At 56.9% G+C, this 16,056-nt stretch overlaps 4 protein-coding genes across 6 annotated transcripts; 3 read left to right on the top strand and 1 right to left on the bottom strand.

Annotated features, from left to right (window-relative positions):
- Positions 1-1,217: 1,217 nt before the first annotated feature.
- SYVN1 (synoviolin 1) lies at positions 1,218-7,568 on the top strand. Of its 2 annotated transcripts, none has more exons than XM_019737655.2 (15): positions 1,218-1,349; positions 1,576-1,668; positions 1,757-1,909; positions 2,047-2,095; positions 2,526-2,629; positions 3,264-3,390; positions 3,481-3,580; positions 3,675-3,740; positions 3,837-3,953; positions 4,035-4,198; positions 4,460-4,588; positions 4,682-4,831; positions 4,921-5,107; positions 6,164-6,315; positions 6,391-7,568. In XM_019737655.2, the coding sequence occupies exons 1-15, from the start codon at positions 1,218-1,220 to the stop codon at positions 6,495-6,497; spliced, it is 1,830 nt and encodes a 609-aa protein (XP_019593214.2). In that variant the 3' UTR covers positions 6,498-7,568. The 2 variants fall into 2 exon arrangements, with proteins under 2 accessions (XP_019593214.2, XP_019593213.2); XM_019737654.2 differs by having other exon boundaries at positions 4,679-4,831.
- Positions 7,474-11,250, bottom strand: MRPL49 (mitochondrial ribosomal protein L49). The gene is made up of 4 exons (XM_019737661.2): positions 11,052-11,250; positions 9,947-10,097; positions 8,989-9,113; positions 7,474-8,879 (listed from the first exon to the last, which is right to left on the bottom strand). The coding sequence occupies exons 1-4, from the start codon at positions 11,127-11,129 to the stop codon at positions 8,733-8,735; spliced, it is 501 nt and encodes a 166-aa protein (XP_019593220.2). The 5' UTR covers positions 11,130-11,250; the 3' UTR covers positions 7,474-8,732.
- Positions 11,251-11,257: 7 nt separating this feature from the next.
- On the top strand, positions 11,258-12,702 carry FAU (FAU ubiquitin like and ribosomal protein S30 fusion). Of its 2 annotated transcripts, none has more exons than XM_019737662.2 (5): positions 11,258-11,395; positions 11,636-11,718; positions 11,812-11,956; positions 12,386-12,441; positions 12,529-12,702. In XM_019737662.2, exons 2-5 carry the CDS (start codon positions 11,644-11,646, stop codon positions 12,652-12,654), a joined length of 402 nt encoding a protein of 133 aa, XP_019593221.1. In that variant the 5' UTR covers positions 11,258-11,395; positions 11,636-11,643; the 3' UTR covers positions 12,655-12,702. The 2 variants fall into 2 exon arrangements, with proteins under 2 accessions (XP_019593221.1, XP_019593222.1); XM_019737663.2 differs by lacking the exon at positions 11,258-11,395 and adding an exon at positions 11,404-11,539.
- Positions 12,703-14,503: 1,801 nt separating this feature from the next.
- On the top strand, positions 14,504-15,987 carry ZNHIT2 (zinc finger HIT-type containing 2). The gene has a single exon (XM_019737830.2). The coding sequence runs from the start codon at positions 14,726-14,728 to the stop codon at positions 15,926-15,928; it is 1,203 nt and encodes a 400-aa protein (XP_019593389.2). The 5' UTR covers positions 14,504-14,725; the 3' UTR covers positions 15,929-15,987.
- Positions 15,988-16,056: the final 69 nt, after the last annotated feature.

Raw genomic sequence — 16,056 nt, 5'->3', positions numbered from 1 at the left:
AGAACACTCGGCGGCAGAGGCGGTACCATCTGTGACTAATAAACAGGGGGACTCCAACCACCTCCAGGGTTGCCCTATTCCGCTTCCACCACCTCTTGCATCTCTTGCTCGAACCGTGGGCACGAACTCCAGATACGGTGGTGGGACGACTGCTCCCCGCACCAAGGAAGGCGCGCGATGCGGAAAAGGGAAGGATGCGCTTGGTACCGTCCACGCCGCGCCCCGCGCTGCCGGAAGTGAGGTGTCTCATCCCCGAAGTTCCGGCTCGCAGGGGGTGGGGAGTGTTGTTAACCGGAGCCGCCTCCGCAGTCGCGGGGATTGAGCCGGCTCGCGGCGTTGGGCTCCTGGTGAGTATTCGGGATTGTGCCTAGGTTGTGGCTGTAGTCGGGACCTGGCCCATCCCCTTGAGGTCTCCGGGGTTGGCGCGCCCCTGAGCCCCGCCGCCCGCTTTCGGCCTGTCAGCTGGCGGTAGACCGCAGGCGCCCGCGCGCCCGCTCTCCTGAGGCTGGGCCCCACCTGCGACGCTGGTAGCTCCAGGCGCTCACAGGTGCTCGACCGCGGGGGCCTAGCCTAGGGTCCCTCTCAGTCCCACCACTGCGTCCTATCGGTCGGCCATTCCTCTGGTGCCCCGAGTTGCCGCTGCCCCAGGGGTTGGGAGCGCCAGGGTTCCAGACTGACGTACTGCGCCCGCTCCCGCGCGGCCCGCGTCGGAGCTGCCCACCCTGGCAGAGCTGTCACCGGCGATGTCGCTTCTCCGGCTGCACCCTTCAGCGCCTTGGCTTCTCCCAGTCCAGGCCGCACGTTCGCGCTTTTGGAGATTTCTTTTGCATCCTACCGCATCGTCTTCACTTTAGGGTTAGTGGTAGCAGTTCTCCCTTCTCCAACATTGCTGCCTTTCCTCGTAGCTCCCTAGGGACGGCGGCTTGGCAGGCAGCTTGGAAAGAGCCCTAGATTTGAAACAACACTGACCCAGGCTCCAGGCCTTGCGTCAGTGTGATCACTTAACCCCTTTTGAGGCTCAATTTTCTGGTTTGTAAAACGGAGTATATGCTATTCTTGATGTGATGGAGATTGTGAGGGTGAAATGAGGATATTTTGTTGTTGTTCTATTTACTGTTGTTCTATTTGGTGTGTTTCAGGCACCAGCTAGGTTTGCAGCATATGGGCAGCACACGAGTTTTCTTTCCTGTCCCCACGCAGGTCTCCAGACCAGGGCAATGTTCCGCACCGCAGTGATGATGGCGGCCAGCCTGGCGCTGACCGGGGCCGTCGTGGCTCATGCCTACTACCTCAAGCACCAGTTCTACCCCACTGTGGTGTACCTGACCAAGTCCAGCCCCAGCATGGCAGTGAGTTGAGAGCTCAGGGAGGGAGGGACTCAGTAGGAGGGAAGGAGGAGGTTGCTTGAGTCGGGGTGGGGCCAGAGGTAAGGTCAGTAGGAGAGAAGTGAAGTAGCCACCAGCTGCTTAACTTTGAATAAACTGTGGTGGGGATGCAAGGAGGTTCCTGAATGATGAGCCCCAGGCGGAGCAAAGCTGAAAGTGACCTCAAACAATAGCTTCTCCTTACTCCTAGGTTCTGTACATCCAGGCTTTTGTCCTCGTCTTCCTCTTGGGCAAGGTGATGGGCAAGGTGTTCTTTGGACAGCTGAGGGCAGCAGAGATGGAGGTAAGATGTTCGTGGCCCCTAAGGTGAGGGCCTGGAAGCTGAGCAAGCCGAATGTCTGAGTTTCACATCATTTCTTGCCAACCCCTAGCACCTTCTGGAACGTTCCTGGTATGCTGTCACTGAAACTTGTCTGGCCTTCACCGTCTTTCGGGATGACTTCAGCCCCCGCTTTGTCGCCCTCTTCACTCTCCTACTCTTCCTCAAGTGTTTTCACTGGCTGGCTGAGGACCGTGTGGACTTTGTGAGTCGAGTCGGGTTCTGTGGAGCAGACAGGAGCCAGGGAGTGGCTGGTGGGCAGGCTTGTGGAGTAAGGGCTGGGCTGGGGCTGTGGGGTGAGCCCCAGCCTTCCTGACGGGCCCCTTCTCTGCTCTGCCTCAGATGGAACGCAGCCCCAATATCTCCTGGCTCTTTCACTGCCGCATTATCTGTGAGTGAGACCCAAGCGAGGGGAGAGGAGGAGGGAGCCGGAGGGAGACAAGGCACCATGGAGGATTGGAACGTGAAAAGTTACTGGCCATGGACTTGTACCCTAGAGCACAGGCTGCCCCCTCAGCCCACAGCTGTACAGGAAAGATAATTTAGGAAGTTCATTTGCATAGTCTTTGCCTGTTCCACTCCATAGCTTCTCAACTGCCTGGCCCCTTAGCTCTTTGCCTCCTCACCTGGCGCTTGGGCCACCCCGATGCGCCCCTAGGCAGAATTGGAGTTCCCGGGGGGCCGGGTACAGTGGAGTGTGCCCACCTGACTAGATGGCTGGGGCCATGGTGGGCTTGAGGGTGGGAGCTGTCTTAGAGCAGGAAGTGGCTGCCAGGCCCTGGGCTGACCCCTCCAACCCCCCACTTGGGGGGTCCCCACAGCCCTTATGTTCCTCCTGGGTATCCTGGACTTCCTCTTCGTCAGCCATGCCTATCACAGCATCCTGACCCGTGGGGCCTCTGTGCAGCTGGTGTTTGGCTTTGAGGTAAAACTGGCTTGGGAGGTTGGGAGGACAGGCCTGAGGTGGCACTGCATGTGCCCTGAATAACCCAACAAACCCTTGCTGAGCACCTGCTCTGTGGCCAGCCCCAGGCGGGCCACCAAGGAGCAGCCAGCAGTCAGTCCCAGCCCGCTACCACCCACTCCTAGGAGAGTGGGGGAGGCACAGAAAGAGGCGCCTGTGGAGGAGCCCCGACCTGGCGCGCAGGGAAGGCTGGCTTCCTGGAAGCCAATCCCAGAGGAGCTGGCTGTTGATGGACAGGAGGAATTAGCTTGATGGACACCTGGGGAGGTGTGTCCCTGGCAGAGGAAGAATGTGTTCATTGACCACGGCTCACACTGAGGAGTGCTTACTGTATGCCAGGCCCTGTGCTGAGCACTTGACCTGCATCTCTTCATCAGCAAAGCAACAGTTATAAAGGAGCCGTTCATGGTGTCACGTTGCAGACAGGCAAACTGCAGTGCCGAGGTCGAGTGGGTTAGGGAGTGGAGGAGCTAGGTGGACCCCGGCTGTGTCCAAGCTGCACTGCACCATCGCACCCTGCTGTGCAGAGGCCTGGGGGCGACAGTGCGGCTGGAGTAGGGAGGGCTGCGTGCTGATGTACCCCACCCCCCCACAGTACGCCATCCTGATGACCATGGTGCTCACCATCTTCATCAAGTACATCCTGCACTCCGTGGACCTCCAGAGCGAAAACCCCTGGGACAACAAGGCTGTGTACATGCTCTACACGGAGCTCTTTACAGGTGAGGGGAGCCTGGGCTGCCCAGCCGCGCGAGTCCCGGCCCTGCCGCCCAGGCCGTGACATGCTGCTCTCTGCACCCCCTTCCCCCCAGGCTTCATTAAGGTGCTCCTGTACATGGCTTTCATGACCATCATGATCAAGGTGCACACCTTCCCTCTCTTCGCCATCCGGCCTATGTACCTGGCCATGAGGTGAGCCCAGCCCAGCCAGCGTGCCCCGCCACACCTCACCCCTGTCTGCTCCTTCACTTCCCTCTCCCAATTTTCACTGAAACTCTTCTTTCAGGCAGTTCAAGAAAGCTGTCACAGACGCCATCATGTCTCGCCGAGCGATCCGCAACATGAACACACTGTAAGTGGGCCTGTCCTAGGTGCTCTCCCAAGCTGTACCCCAGGTCCCCGTGTCTCCACGTACAGTCTTGACTTGTCCTTGGCCTATCCCAACCAGGTACCCAGATGCCACCCCAGAGGAACTCCAGGCAATGGACAATGTCTGCATCATCTGTCGAGAAGAGATGGTGACTGGTGCCAAGAGACTGCCCTGCAACCACATTTTCCATACCAGGTGGGGAGGGCCCTGGGGAGCCGGGCTCTGCGAGGCAGGCCCCTAGGGACCCGCTGACCAGGGCCTGGTCTTGATCCTCAGCTGCCTGCGCTCCTGGTTCCAGCGGCAGCAGACCTGCCCTACCTGCCGTATGGATGTCCTTCGTGCATCGCTGCCAACCCAGTCACCACCGCCCCCTGAACCTGCAGATCAGGGGCCACCACCTGCCCCCCATCCACCACCACTCCTGCCCCAGCCCCCCAATTGTGAGTTGCTGCTCATTTGACCATCTAGCACACTGCTTGCTGGGTTGGGTGGGCAATACTGAGGGGAATCAGAGTCCCTGCCCTCTTGAAGCTCCGTCTGGATGGTGGGGAGGGTACAGGAAGAGCCACAGAGGGTTGCAGTAAGTGTGATCAGTGCTGAGCTCAGAGAGGACCTACGGGAGCAGAGGACACAGCTCCCAATGACTGGGCCCTTGCCTGTGCTTTGGACCTGTCTCACCAAGTCCTGTCTTCTCTCTGCAGTCCCCCAGGGCCTCCTGCCTCCCTTTCCTCCAGGCATGTTCCCGCTGTGGCCCCCCATGGGCCCCTTTCCACCCGTCCCACCTCCCCCCAGCTCAGGAGAGGCTGTGGCCCCTCCATCCACCAGTGCAGGTGAGCCTTTTGAGTGCTGCGACGGCCAGGGTGTGGGAGGAATGGAAGAGCCCTCTTGAGACTCACTGACTTCCTGTTCTTGCTCTTTAGCAGCCCTGTCTCGGCCCAGTGGAGCAGCCACAACCACAGCTGCTTCTGCTGCCTCTGGCTCGGCACCTGGCTCTGCCCCCGCCGAGGCTGCCCCTGCCCCGGGCTTCCCCTTCCCCCCTCCCTGGATGGGCATGCCGCTGCCTCCTCCCTTTGGTAAGCAGGGCCGTGCTGAGGGTTGTTCTGGAGGGTGGGTGAGGGCTGTCAGGCTCAGGCAGCCCAGGCTGAGCCCCTGTCTCCCTCAGCCTTCCCCCCAATGCCCGTACCCCCTGCTGGCTTTGCGGGGCTGACCCCAGAGGAGCTGCGGGCTCTGGAAGGCCACGAGCGGCAGCACCTGGAGGCCCGGCTGCAGAGCCTGCGGAATATCCACACGCTGCTGGACGCAGCCATGCTGCAAATCAACCAGTACCTCACCGTGCTCGCCTCTTTGGGGTACGTCTGCACGGGGGCTATGGCGGGCAGCAGGGCGTGGGGCTGCCGAGAAGGCCCCCAGCAGGGGGTCTTGGTTTTGTCTCTTCTGCCACCCTGCGGTACTTGCTGACTCAGGCCACCTCGCTGTAGGCACACCCAGGGTCTTAGGGTTCGTGGTGCCGTTCATCCTCCCACTGCAGGAGGCCTGCCTGTCTGAGTGAGGGCTATTAGACTGACCTTGAATCTCCTCAGTTACAAAGTCAATTACAGTAGCACCTCGGTTTTCGAACGTCTCCGGTGATGAACATTTCGGTTTATGAGCGCGTAAATTTTATGGATCTATGGTATCACTAGATAGTAAAATTCATGCTAAATTTGCAGTTTTAGGGGTTGATTTTAAAGGTCTGGAACAGGATTAATCCATTTTGTGTTACTTTCTATGGGGAAACCGTGCCTCGGTTTTCGAACGTTTCAGAACTCGAATGGACTTCCGGAACGGGTTACATTAGAAAATCGAGGTACCACTGTACCCATTAGTTCACCACGTAACACTGTGACTGGGAATCAGTGCCCCTGGTCTGAGACGGCACATAAAGTCACCTGGAGGCAGCCTTGCCTGAGTTCACAAGTCCTGGCGTCATCACTCACGTGCTTTGTGACCACCATTACCTTATTTAAATAGAGGGGGTGCTCATTCACAGGTCACGTGCACAAAGTGCCTGGCACCAATAATGACAGCGCAGGTGTGAAGGGGAACTTGATTCTGAGACCTGAGCGCTCCTTTATTCAGTGGCGTGTCTTAGTGGGCACCTCCTAAGGAGCCTGGCACCCGGGGTGGAGACTGCAGTGTAATAGTGCACAGGCCCGCAGCCCCTGCCTGCGAGTGGTTTACGAGAGTCTCGTGTAGGACCACAAGCATCCCTACAACACGCGTCCACTCGTGTCTGCTGGTCACTGGGGCAGCGGGGCCGCATCAGTGCTGGACTCTACCCTGTAAGGCTCCCCAAGGGCAGGAGAACCTGCCCAGACATGCCAGGATGCCAAAGCCAGGCCCGCCTCTCGTCCCTTCTGTTCTAGGCCCCCCCGGCCTGCCACCTCAGTCAACCCCACTGAGGAGTCTGCCCCTACAGTTGTTGCTGCTGCCTCCTCCACCAGCATGCCGAGCTCCGAGGCCACCACCCCATCCTCAGGAGCCTCCCCACTAGCCCCCGAACCCGAAAAGCCTCCAGGTAGTTGTGGTCAGCCTACAGGGGGGTGGGGCGGGGGACTTCTCTGGGTCCCACTTCTGACTTCTCTGTCCCCAGCTCCCGAGTCAGTGGGCACCGAGGAGCCACCCGAGGACGGAGAGCCCGATGCCGCAGAGCTCCGTCGCCGCCGCCTGCAGAAGTTGGAATCCCCTGTTGCCCACTGACACTGCCCCAGTCCTGCCTCCTGCCCCCCTCGAGCAGCCCTTGCTGGACATGTCCTGCCACCAAGTGCCAGCTCCCTCTATCTGTACCAGGGAGTAGTACCAGCTGAGACAGAGGAGGTGGCATGCCCTAGACCAAGGGGAAGGAGGCCTAAGGCCCCAGCTGACGCCAGCCCTTCCAGTCCCGGGCAGCCATGGGGACCCTGGGTCAGTTCCAGCCTTCCTCTTCCACCCTTCAGCCCTGTGTTCTGCTGCGGCTGTGCAGCAGAAGGGTATAGCCTCTGAGAAGCCCTCTGCCCCCACCCCCTTCTGGGAGAAGGGGCAGCCACTCCGAGCACCACCTGTGTGTGGAGTCACGCTGCAGTGCCGGACAGTATTAGCTCCTGTTCCCCAGTGTGTCCTCACGGGGCTGGGGGCAGGCTAGGAACTCGCTCCCTGGCCCACCCACCAAGACTGGTACTGATATCCTTACCTTACCCTCAACTCCCTGGAAGCCCTTTGTGGTGGTGGCTGTGTCCCTTATGCCCTGTGGCATTTCCATGCAACCACACAACTCAGGGAAAGGAGTGCCTGGGGCAGAGAGGGAGGGCAGCACTGAGGGACCCTGCCCTGCCCCTCCCCCCAGACCCCTCTCCCCGCAGTTTGTTTAACGTGAGACTGTCCTTGGTCTTACCCAGCAGCCACTGCCCAGCCTCACTCCAGGCAGAGGGCTTGTGTCTGCTCTGGAACCACTGCAAGCCCCAGAATCCTCGCAAGGCCGTTTCTCAACTTGCAGAGTTTAGAAGACTTGGAATTACTTCCTTGCTATTACCTGTTGGCTTAAATTTTGTCTTTGAATTTGCTTGACCCCAGGAAAGGAGCAGGAGTGCCAGGCTCCTGATCTTTCTGATTTAGAAAAGGTTCTGGGCCAGGTAGGGAACACAGGAGCCAAGGCCTGCCTGCCTGTCTTTTTCCCTCAGTTTTGTGTTACATGAGTTGCTGGAGAGTTTCAGATGATTATTTAATTTGTAAATATTGTACAAATTTTAATAGCTTAAATTGTATATACAGCCAAATAAAAACTTGCATTAATGATTGGTGGAGCTGGTGTCATAGGATCGATGTGCCGGACTCCTTTTTCTTGCTCAGGCTGTAGACTGCAGAACGGCCTGGAACCAACCTCCAGGAGTGAGAATTTATTTACACAAACCAGCTCTGTCTTTGGGTATATTGTTACTAAACTAATAGGAAGAGATACCCATTTTACACATGAAGAAACTGAGCCCCCAAAAGGTTAATTACCCTGCCTACGGTAAGAGATCGAGGAGGGGAGCCAGGCTCTGAGGTCTGTCTTAGCCTGTCTGATGCTGGGGTGGGGTTGGAACTCAAGCCTTTGGCCTTGGCGACAGGGCAAGTGTGAAGGTTCTCTGCCTGGGGGTGGGATGGTATGGCAGAAGCAAAAGGCCACCTTCTTCCTGCCTGCAAAGCAGGTGGCCTTGACACCAGGTCAGCAAGCTGGGAGGGAGGGCCCTGTGCTGGGCTGCCAGGAGCACCCAAGCACCCCCTTGTGGGCAGACCAGGTAAAGCTAGCTAATCACGGCTTTTTGGAGCTGGAAACCCAGTCAGGCCCAAATCTGGTCTGGCACGGGGCGGAGGAAACGGCCTTCTACCTCTCCCTGGGTAAAAAGAAGGAGCCTAGGGGCTGACATGGGCACTCTGTTTCTGTGCCCCTGTGCCCAGCACTGCACTTGGAACTGAAGACTTCCAGGACCCACGTCTGGCTTGGAGCAAGGGCTTGGGAACATTAGCAGCAGTGAGGGTCTGAGGGCCAAGGAAGGAATGTGCTCAATGGGTCTGTCCTATGCTCCCCTCCCCTAAACTGGGTGGGCTATTGCTTCCACCAGAGGGGCAGTGAACAACCTCCAGAAACAATGGCTGAGATCAAGGAACCTCAATAAAGGGAAAGCAGGAACAGGCCAAAGTCGGGGGTCGGAGAGATAGCAACTAATGCCCCCCAGTAGCTCAGCTGTTTCTAATGGGTGTCCAATGTTACGTAGCCCTCCCCCAGGGCTGGCACCTGTGCAGAGGGTCCCATCTCCCCCTTTATGCAAGCAAGGCCTGCTCTGAAGCTCGTCAGCCCTCACTCTACCCTGCCCAAGCGCTCAGCCCCAATCCTGCCTGCTCCAACACCCCCTCTCCTGAGACCCCCTGGAATCCAGTCTGTCAGGGATGCTGTCATGCGGGCCGCTCAGCGGGGCCTCAGAAGCCCCTCTCGAGGAGCCAGGCTTTGAGCTGCTGGTCAAAGTAGCCCTTGACCCGCAGGGTACCTGTCACCTCATTGACCTGGGTGATAGGTGTCTTCCCCAACAATGGGCTCAGAAAATCTTCCACATCTTTCTGCAGGGCCTAGGCAAAGGTGACAAATCAAGCCTGGTCAGGACACCTTCCCCTCTAGAGGATTCCCATCCCTTCGACCCTCATCCACAATCAGACCCTGACCCACCCACCCACTTACCCAAATGTCCCCCTCCACCTTCCGGATGACAGTCATCTGGCGGTTGCCATGTGTGATGTCCGTATAGACAGGGAGATTGTGCATCCGAGAGCGCCGCACAGAGTAGGGGAGGTTGGGCAGGGTGTCTGGGACAGAGAGGGACCGTGATCAGTCAAATTTTCCCAGGCTTCATCCCACCTCAGCCAAGGCCTTTCCCCACTGAGTCTGCAAAGGGTTAGTGCACCCGAAGGCAAAGCCACCTCCAGACCTCAGGTTAGAAGACCTGCTCTTTCCTGAAGTTTAGAGCCAGGACCAGCTTGTTCACCCTGGTACCCCAACGCCCAGCACAGGGCCTGGCACCAGAAGGTGCTCAAGAAGAAATGAAATCAGGGTCACGCCTCCCTAGATCTTTAGATCCCCCTTGGGGGCCAATCCTTGCCCTTCTCCTCTGGGTCAAGGAAGCTAAGTTCAATCTCCGGCACAAAGCGATGGGGATGGATTTTTAAGTACTGAACACCTACCACATGCTGGGCTCTGCACTAAGTGCTTTAGGTGCCAAACAGATTATCTCCATTTTGCAGAAACTGAGGCTGGGAAAAGCTAAGTGACTAACTCAGATCACACTGGCAATGAATAGCAGAGCCAAATTCGGACCCAGAAGTGCCAACTCCCAAGCTGTGTTCTCAAGTATGGTAGATGGCCTACAGGTGGAGGGTGAGGGAGTGGGGGGTGGTGTCCAAGCTCTTGGGTCTTCTCTCTATGCTTCACTTTTCCTTCATGGGAAGACCTCACCCCAGTAGTGTCAATGGACGGGTCCTAGTAAAACAGGACTCCATTCCTGGGTCCTTGCTTAAACATGAGACAGATGCTACCCCTAGAGATCTCAACGCAAGCCCTGAACCCACCGAAGAGTTCAGGTCGACCACAAAGAAGCGGTGCTTCCCTGCAGCCTTCAAGCCAGCCCCGTTACCCAGCTCACCTCTGGGGGGCTGCCAGCCACTAGGAGTAGGATAACGTTCATGCTTCGCGGGCTTTGGGATACTGGTAGGGGGTAACAGGCGCTCGACAAACTGGTATTCATCAACAGATTCCACAAAGCTGGGGTAATCGGGAGGCCCCTGGGTCTGGCTCTGAGGCGAAAAAAACAAAACAAAAACCAACCATCTCTCCGTCAGCCCATGTACCACCCACTCACCCCCACCAGACTTTATTCCTTCTGTCACCGCGCAGGGTGAGACTGAAAAAGCAGTCCAAGCATTCTGAAGGGGCTGCCTCTCTTAGTCCCTCCTGGGACTCAAATGAGAAGTGTGTGTACACTGTTGAAAAGCCAATTAACTCTAAGTGTGACCGATATAGCATATTTCAGTATTGAAAGTTTCTTCTGAACATGCTACTGAAATATTCTACTTTTGGGTTAGGTACTTTAAGCAAACGTGACAGTTTTCTACTCACACTCATCCGATGTGACCCCCCCCACCCCCATTACCTAGAAGGTTTCGGCCTCATACAGGCACTAAGTGCTTTACGGATATTGTTTTCACTTAATTCTTCTAACGTGACAAGTTACGTATTGTATTACCCTAACGAAGATAAGGCATTAAATGATCTACCTAGGGTCACACTCCAGAGTCTGTCCTTCCATCTTCCTGCCTAAACATCCTTTTTGGACACTTCTCCCAACAGTTAACCCGGAGTCCTGATCGGCCGCGGGGTTACAATGAGAACAGGTAGGAAGAAAAGGTGGCCTGTATATCATGAACTCCAGGTTCCCAGAAGTGTCACCTATGGACGCTGTGGACCAGTTTCCCCTTCAAAAAATTAGGCAGAGAGAGTCGATGTGCAATCCCTCCCAGTTCTGACTAACCGGCGTTGTCCTCCAATCTGATTCCAACCCCCACACTCTGAAGGGCGCTCCAGGCCCTGCCACCCCTCTTCTCAATCTAGTACCGGAGATCCCGAAAAGTGCCCCCGATGAGATGGAAAAACTAAGCCCCAAGTAAGAACGCGGTTTTCAGGGTTGCAAGGAATAACAGTGAGTGTCACACCCAGCCCTCCGCCTCCCGCTCCAAATCCAGTGGTCTCACCAGCCGCCGTAGACCGCAGCCCGGCAGGACGCCGGTTCTCCACCCCAGCAACGAAGCTCGAAATACGGCCGCTGCCATCTTGAACTACTCCGTTCACTAGCCTTCTGCGCGCGCAGCTGGCCTGGTCCCGCCCTTTCCTGTGCACGCCTCCCAGGACCGAAAGAGCGCAGACGCGAAGCGTAAGGGGGCGGAGCTAGGACCACCGTAGGTAGTACAAATATCAGAGGCCCTCGCAGTCGCTTAGTAGTGACGTGAGACGCAGTAGGCGGTGAGGACGTGTGCGCCCTTCCTCCTTCCTCTTTCTCGACTCCATCTTCGCGGTAGCGGTAGCGGCCGCAGTTCAGGTAAGATTTGGGCCACGGCTGGATCGGGTCGACTTAATAGGTTGGCCGCGAGGTCTGACGGCTTGGGAAAAATAGAGGAAGAGGGGCTGCTCTGTGGGCCGAGTTCTTGTCACCACCCGACCTCCCTGGCTGGCCTGGCCTTAGGCACGTGAGACCCGCGATCGTCCCCCGCCCGCCACCCACTGCCCGACTCCCTTACTCCCAGAGCATTTCTTCTCTTACAAGCATTTCTTTCCTCAGTCGCCGACATGCAGCTGTTTGTTCGTGCCCAAGATCTGCACACCCTCGAGGTGACCGGCCAGGAGACGGTCTCCCAGATCAAGGTAAGGCTGCCGGGTGCTCCTGGTCTACATCCTCTTGTGTTCTTTACCCCCCCTCCCCACGGGAACGCTAATGAACCTCACTTTGCCCTGTAGGCCCACGTAGCCTCGCTAGAGGGCATCGCTCCAGAAGATCAAGTCGTGCTCCTGGCAGGCACGCCCCTAGAGGATGAGGCTACCCTGGGCCAGTGTGGGGTGGAGGCTCTGACCACTCTGGAAGTAGCTGGCCGCATGCTTGGAGGTGAGTTGGGGAGGATTGTCCTTTGAACTGCTTGTAAACGCGTAATGGGTGTGGGGTGTGGAGATCGCTGTCTTCAATCCACTGTGGTTCTTCCTGTTTAGTTCAGAATGAATTCTTGCGATACTGAGAGGTCCATGGGAGAAAGCCAGAGTATAGTTCTATTTCAGTCACATACTAGATCCTTGTCAATTTCCTCACTAAAATCAGGTTAGACCAGATCTCCAAGGTGCCCATCAGTTCTTGTTTAAAGTCAGGGGCTGGAAAATCCTGAAGTGAAACTCCAGAATGTACCAGACTAGACGTTCTTGGTCAGGCATCAAATCTCTGCACCTTTGTTCTCATTCCCTCTGGGGTCCAGCTTGCCTTTAAAAGCTTGAGGGAGAAAGGATTCTTGCTATCCTGACTGCTTGCTGTCCTTTTCCACCACAGGTAAAGTCCATGGATCTCTGGCCCGTGCTGGGAAAGTGCGAGGTCAGACTCCCAAGGTAAGAGAGTATTAGTGGTGCCCTTTGAGCCTGAGGGAAGGCATGGAAGAGATCAACCAGGGTCTGATTAGCTCTCCTTTTTCCCAGGTGGCCAAACAGGAGAAGAAGAAGAAGAAGACTGGCCGAGCCAAGCGGCGGATGCAGTACAACCGGCGTTTTGTCAATGTTGTGCCCACCTTTGGCAAGAAGAAGGGCCCCAATGCCAACTCTTAAGTCCTTTGTGATCCTGGCTTCCTCCAATAAAGCCACTTAGCCCAGTCATCTCTTTTTTTCCATCTTCATTTGCAGGGCTTTGGGGAGGGATAATGGCTTCTAGTGCTGGTGCTATGCCCACTACAACAGTGAGGTCTCATTTTGGTTTCTTGACAGTGTCAAGTTAGGAGGAGGCAGAGGCCCTTGGGAGGGGGTGGGGGTGCGGTTGGGGGTGGGGGGAGAGAAGTGGGAAACTATAGGAAAAGGCTTCCCGTGAAAACTGGTAACCACGGATGCCAGCCCTTCAAATATAGAGTTGGGAAAATTTCTATCTCAACTTGATAATTCCTTCAAATCCTTCTTTTTTCTTTTTGTTCTTTTAAACAGAGAAGATAGCAGGAATCACTATAGTGGGAGGTTTTATGGAGGCAGCAATGGAGGGGAGGAGATCCAGTAGAAGATACGTCAGGGAATGCCAATCTGACCTGTCCCCTAACTTCGGACTAGCTGTGGCCTTAGTGGAGTCCAGGGCAGGAATCTAGTCGACCCCAGCTTTGGAAAGCATTGCTTGATTACGTTGGCACTGTGGTGACCTTGTTTGTACTGGCTGGCCTTGCTAACCTAATCACAGCTCAGGTTGGTCAGTTGATTGTTTCAGTGTTCCCAAAAGTCGAGTTGTGCATAACTATGTAATCTCTGCCTTCATACCTTGAGAGTCGTGAGGATTAAACGAAAGATGTAAAGTGCTTAGATCAGGACCTGCCACCTAGTGAGTACAAATATATTGGCTGGTTTTGTCTTTGTAGTTAGACCTGGCCTCCTCCCTTCTAGGAATTTAGGTTCATGTGAAAAAACTAAATAGAAGTGTTACAGCCTCAAAGAAAGTAAGTAGGGTGCTGTAATGAAGGGGAGGTGGGTAAAAAGAAAGACTATCACAGGGAACATCTCTGAGGATGGGATGTGTTGAGACCTGAAACAAGGAGCCAATCAAGTGGTGAGATGGGGAAAGTTCCACCCGCGCACTGTGTGCAGAGGTGTGTGGCATGTCCCGCAGCGTGTCAGACATGGAGAGGAGTTTGAGTCCAAGTGCTATGGAGAGTCACCAACGGCAGGGAAGGGTTTTCAGCAAGGGCCTCGTGATCTGACTTGTGATCTACTATTTTCTCAGGCTGATTTTCTTGAGAGCTGGCAAGGAAGTTAGGAAACCAGTTAAAGTGGTGTCATCCAGTTGAGAGGCAATAACACCAGTGGTGGGTATGCAAAAAATGAACAGACTTGAAGGTTATAAAATCCATTACTGGTTGGGGAATAGGATCCATATTGAAATAAATACAAGGTATTTTGAAGGCAGAACTGACTGGAGGTGGGATTGGACGTGAGGGACTAAAAACCAGAGCTTATTTTCAGGGGTGCCATGGATCAACTCTTCACAGCACTTGGCTGAGTGTGGGTCATCAGCCCCACTCTACCACAAACTGTAAGCTCCATTAGGGTAGGACCCCACCTCTTGGCTCAATGTTCTTGGTGCCTAGTGCAGAATCTGCACTTTAAAGTTGGATGAATGATAGGTTTAAACCGGAGGAAATCAACCGTTGCTTTGTTTTGAAGAGGAAACATGTCCCCAAGACACACAGTCTAGGCTAGGTACCCAACTGTGGCCTGGCCTTTCTTCACTCACCCCCTTATTTGCCTCTGTCCCCTAATAGAATGGCTGCCCCTCCAGCGCAGGGACGCATCTTATGGGCGTAGCACAATTACTGGCCTAGAGTAGGTGCTTGGCTGACCGATTTCCGCCTCTGCGCTTTACGGTGCTAAGAAAGCAACCACTAGGGGGCGAGCGGGCACCGACGAAGAGCCTGACGCGCTATTTCACACCGCGGTGGGCGGGGCTTACGTCACGACCCGCTCCCGCGCCTGCCCAAGCGCTACTTGGAGAGGGGTGGGGCTTGGTTTCCGAGTGTGGGCGGGAATTGCCTCGAGTCCGCGGAGCTTTGAGCGCTCCGTAGGCCCCACAAAGAGGCGGAAGTCACCGAGAAGCGCCGGAAGTTGCCAGCCCCTATGCGTTCGCGGTTGGCAGGCTGCGCCAGTTGCCATGGAGCCGGCCGGGCCCTGTAGTTTCTGCCCTGCCGCGGAGGCCCAGCCAGCACGCTACACCTGCCCCCGCTGTAATGTGCCCTACTGCTCGCTGCGCTGCTACCGGGCACATGGCGCCTGCGCCGAAGACTTCTACCGTGACCAGGTGCTGGGAGAGCTCCGCGGCCGCAGCGCCTCGCCCAGCCGCCTGGCCAGCGCCCTCCGCCGGCTGCGTCAGCAACGCGAAACCGAGGACGAGCCCGAGGACGCAGGCCTCAAACCTGGTCCGGCACCTGGCGGCCTCTCGGGACTCTGGGAGCGGCTGGCTCCGGCCGAGAAGATTGCCTTCGAGCAGCTGCTGAGCCGTGGAGAGGCGGGGCGGCTGCTGCCCCCGTGGCGGCCGTGGTGGTGGGATCGCAGGGCCGGGCCGCGGCTTCTGGAGGAGCTGGATGATGACGCCTCGGAGCTGGAGCCCCCTCCTGCGAGGACGCCGCCGGAACCCATTAAGGATGCCGCTGCCGCAGGGTACGCGACTGCCGAGGAGACGCTCCTCGGAGACGCCCCCGGGGCCTGCGCGCCCGCCGTGCCCACCCGGATCCCCACGCTGGCCAGCCTGAACCGCGGCCGTGTCTCGCCGCTCGTGCGCTTCCAGTTGCCCAACGTGCTGTTCGCCTACGCACACACTCTTGCTCTGTATCACGGTGGCGACGATGCGCTGCTCTCGGACTTCTGTGCCACTCTGCTCGGCGTTTCGGGAGCCCTGGGCGCCCAGCAAGTCTTTGCCTCTGCGGAGGAAGCTCTACAGGCCGCAGCGCACGTGCTGGAAGCGGGCGAGCATCCACCCGGGCCTCTGGGCACACGGGGTGCCATGCGTGAGGCTGCCCGCATCCTGCTGGGCGAGCGCCCGGCCAACCAGAAGGGCTACACGCTGGCAGCACTGGGACACTTGGTGCAGACCCTGGGCCGCGCCCGGAAACAGGCCGAGGCTACCGAAGAACGAGATCGCCTCTACCGGGCCCGCAAGAAATGTCAGTTCCTGCTGGCTTGGACCAATGAAAATGAGGTCACCCTCACAGCCCTGGCTCTGGACTGTGCCAGGGCACACCGAGCCCATGCTGTGGCAGCTGAGGAGGTGGCAGCCCTCACTGGGGAGCTGGAGCAGCTTTGGGGAGGCCCCCTGCCACCTGCTCCGAGGACTCTCATTGAGGAGCTCCCCGGCTGAACTGAGGACCCCTTGTCATCAATAAAGCTGTGACTGGTCTGCCCTGTCGGCAGTTCCCATTTCTGAGTGACATCTGTCTCACCCAACCCCAAACTTTGGGGCCCACAAATCACTTCTCAGCTTCTCTC

Source organism: Rhinolophus sinicus, linkage group LG06 (assembly GCF_036562045.2).
Source record: "Rhinolophus sinicus isolate RSC01 linkage group LG06, ASM3656204v1, whole genome shotgun sequence".
In the NCBI taxonomy this organism is placed as follows: Eukaryota; Metazoa; Chordata; class Mammalia; order Chiroptera; family Rhinolophidae; genus Rhinolophus; species Rhinolophus sinicus.
Note: the sequence above shows the minus strand (reverse complement) of the source record. Positions and strands in the feature narration are given on the sequence as shown.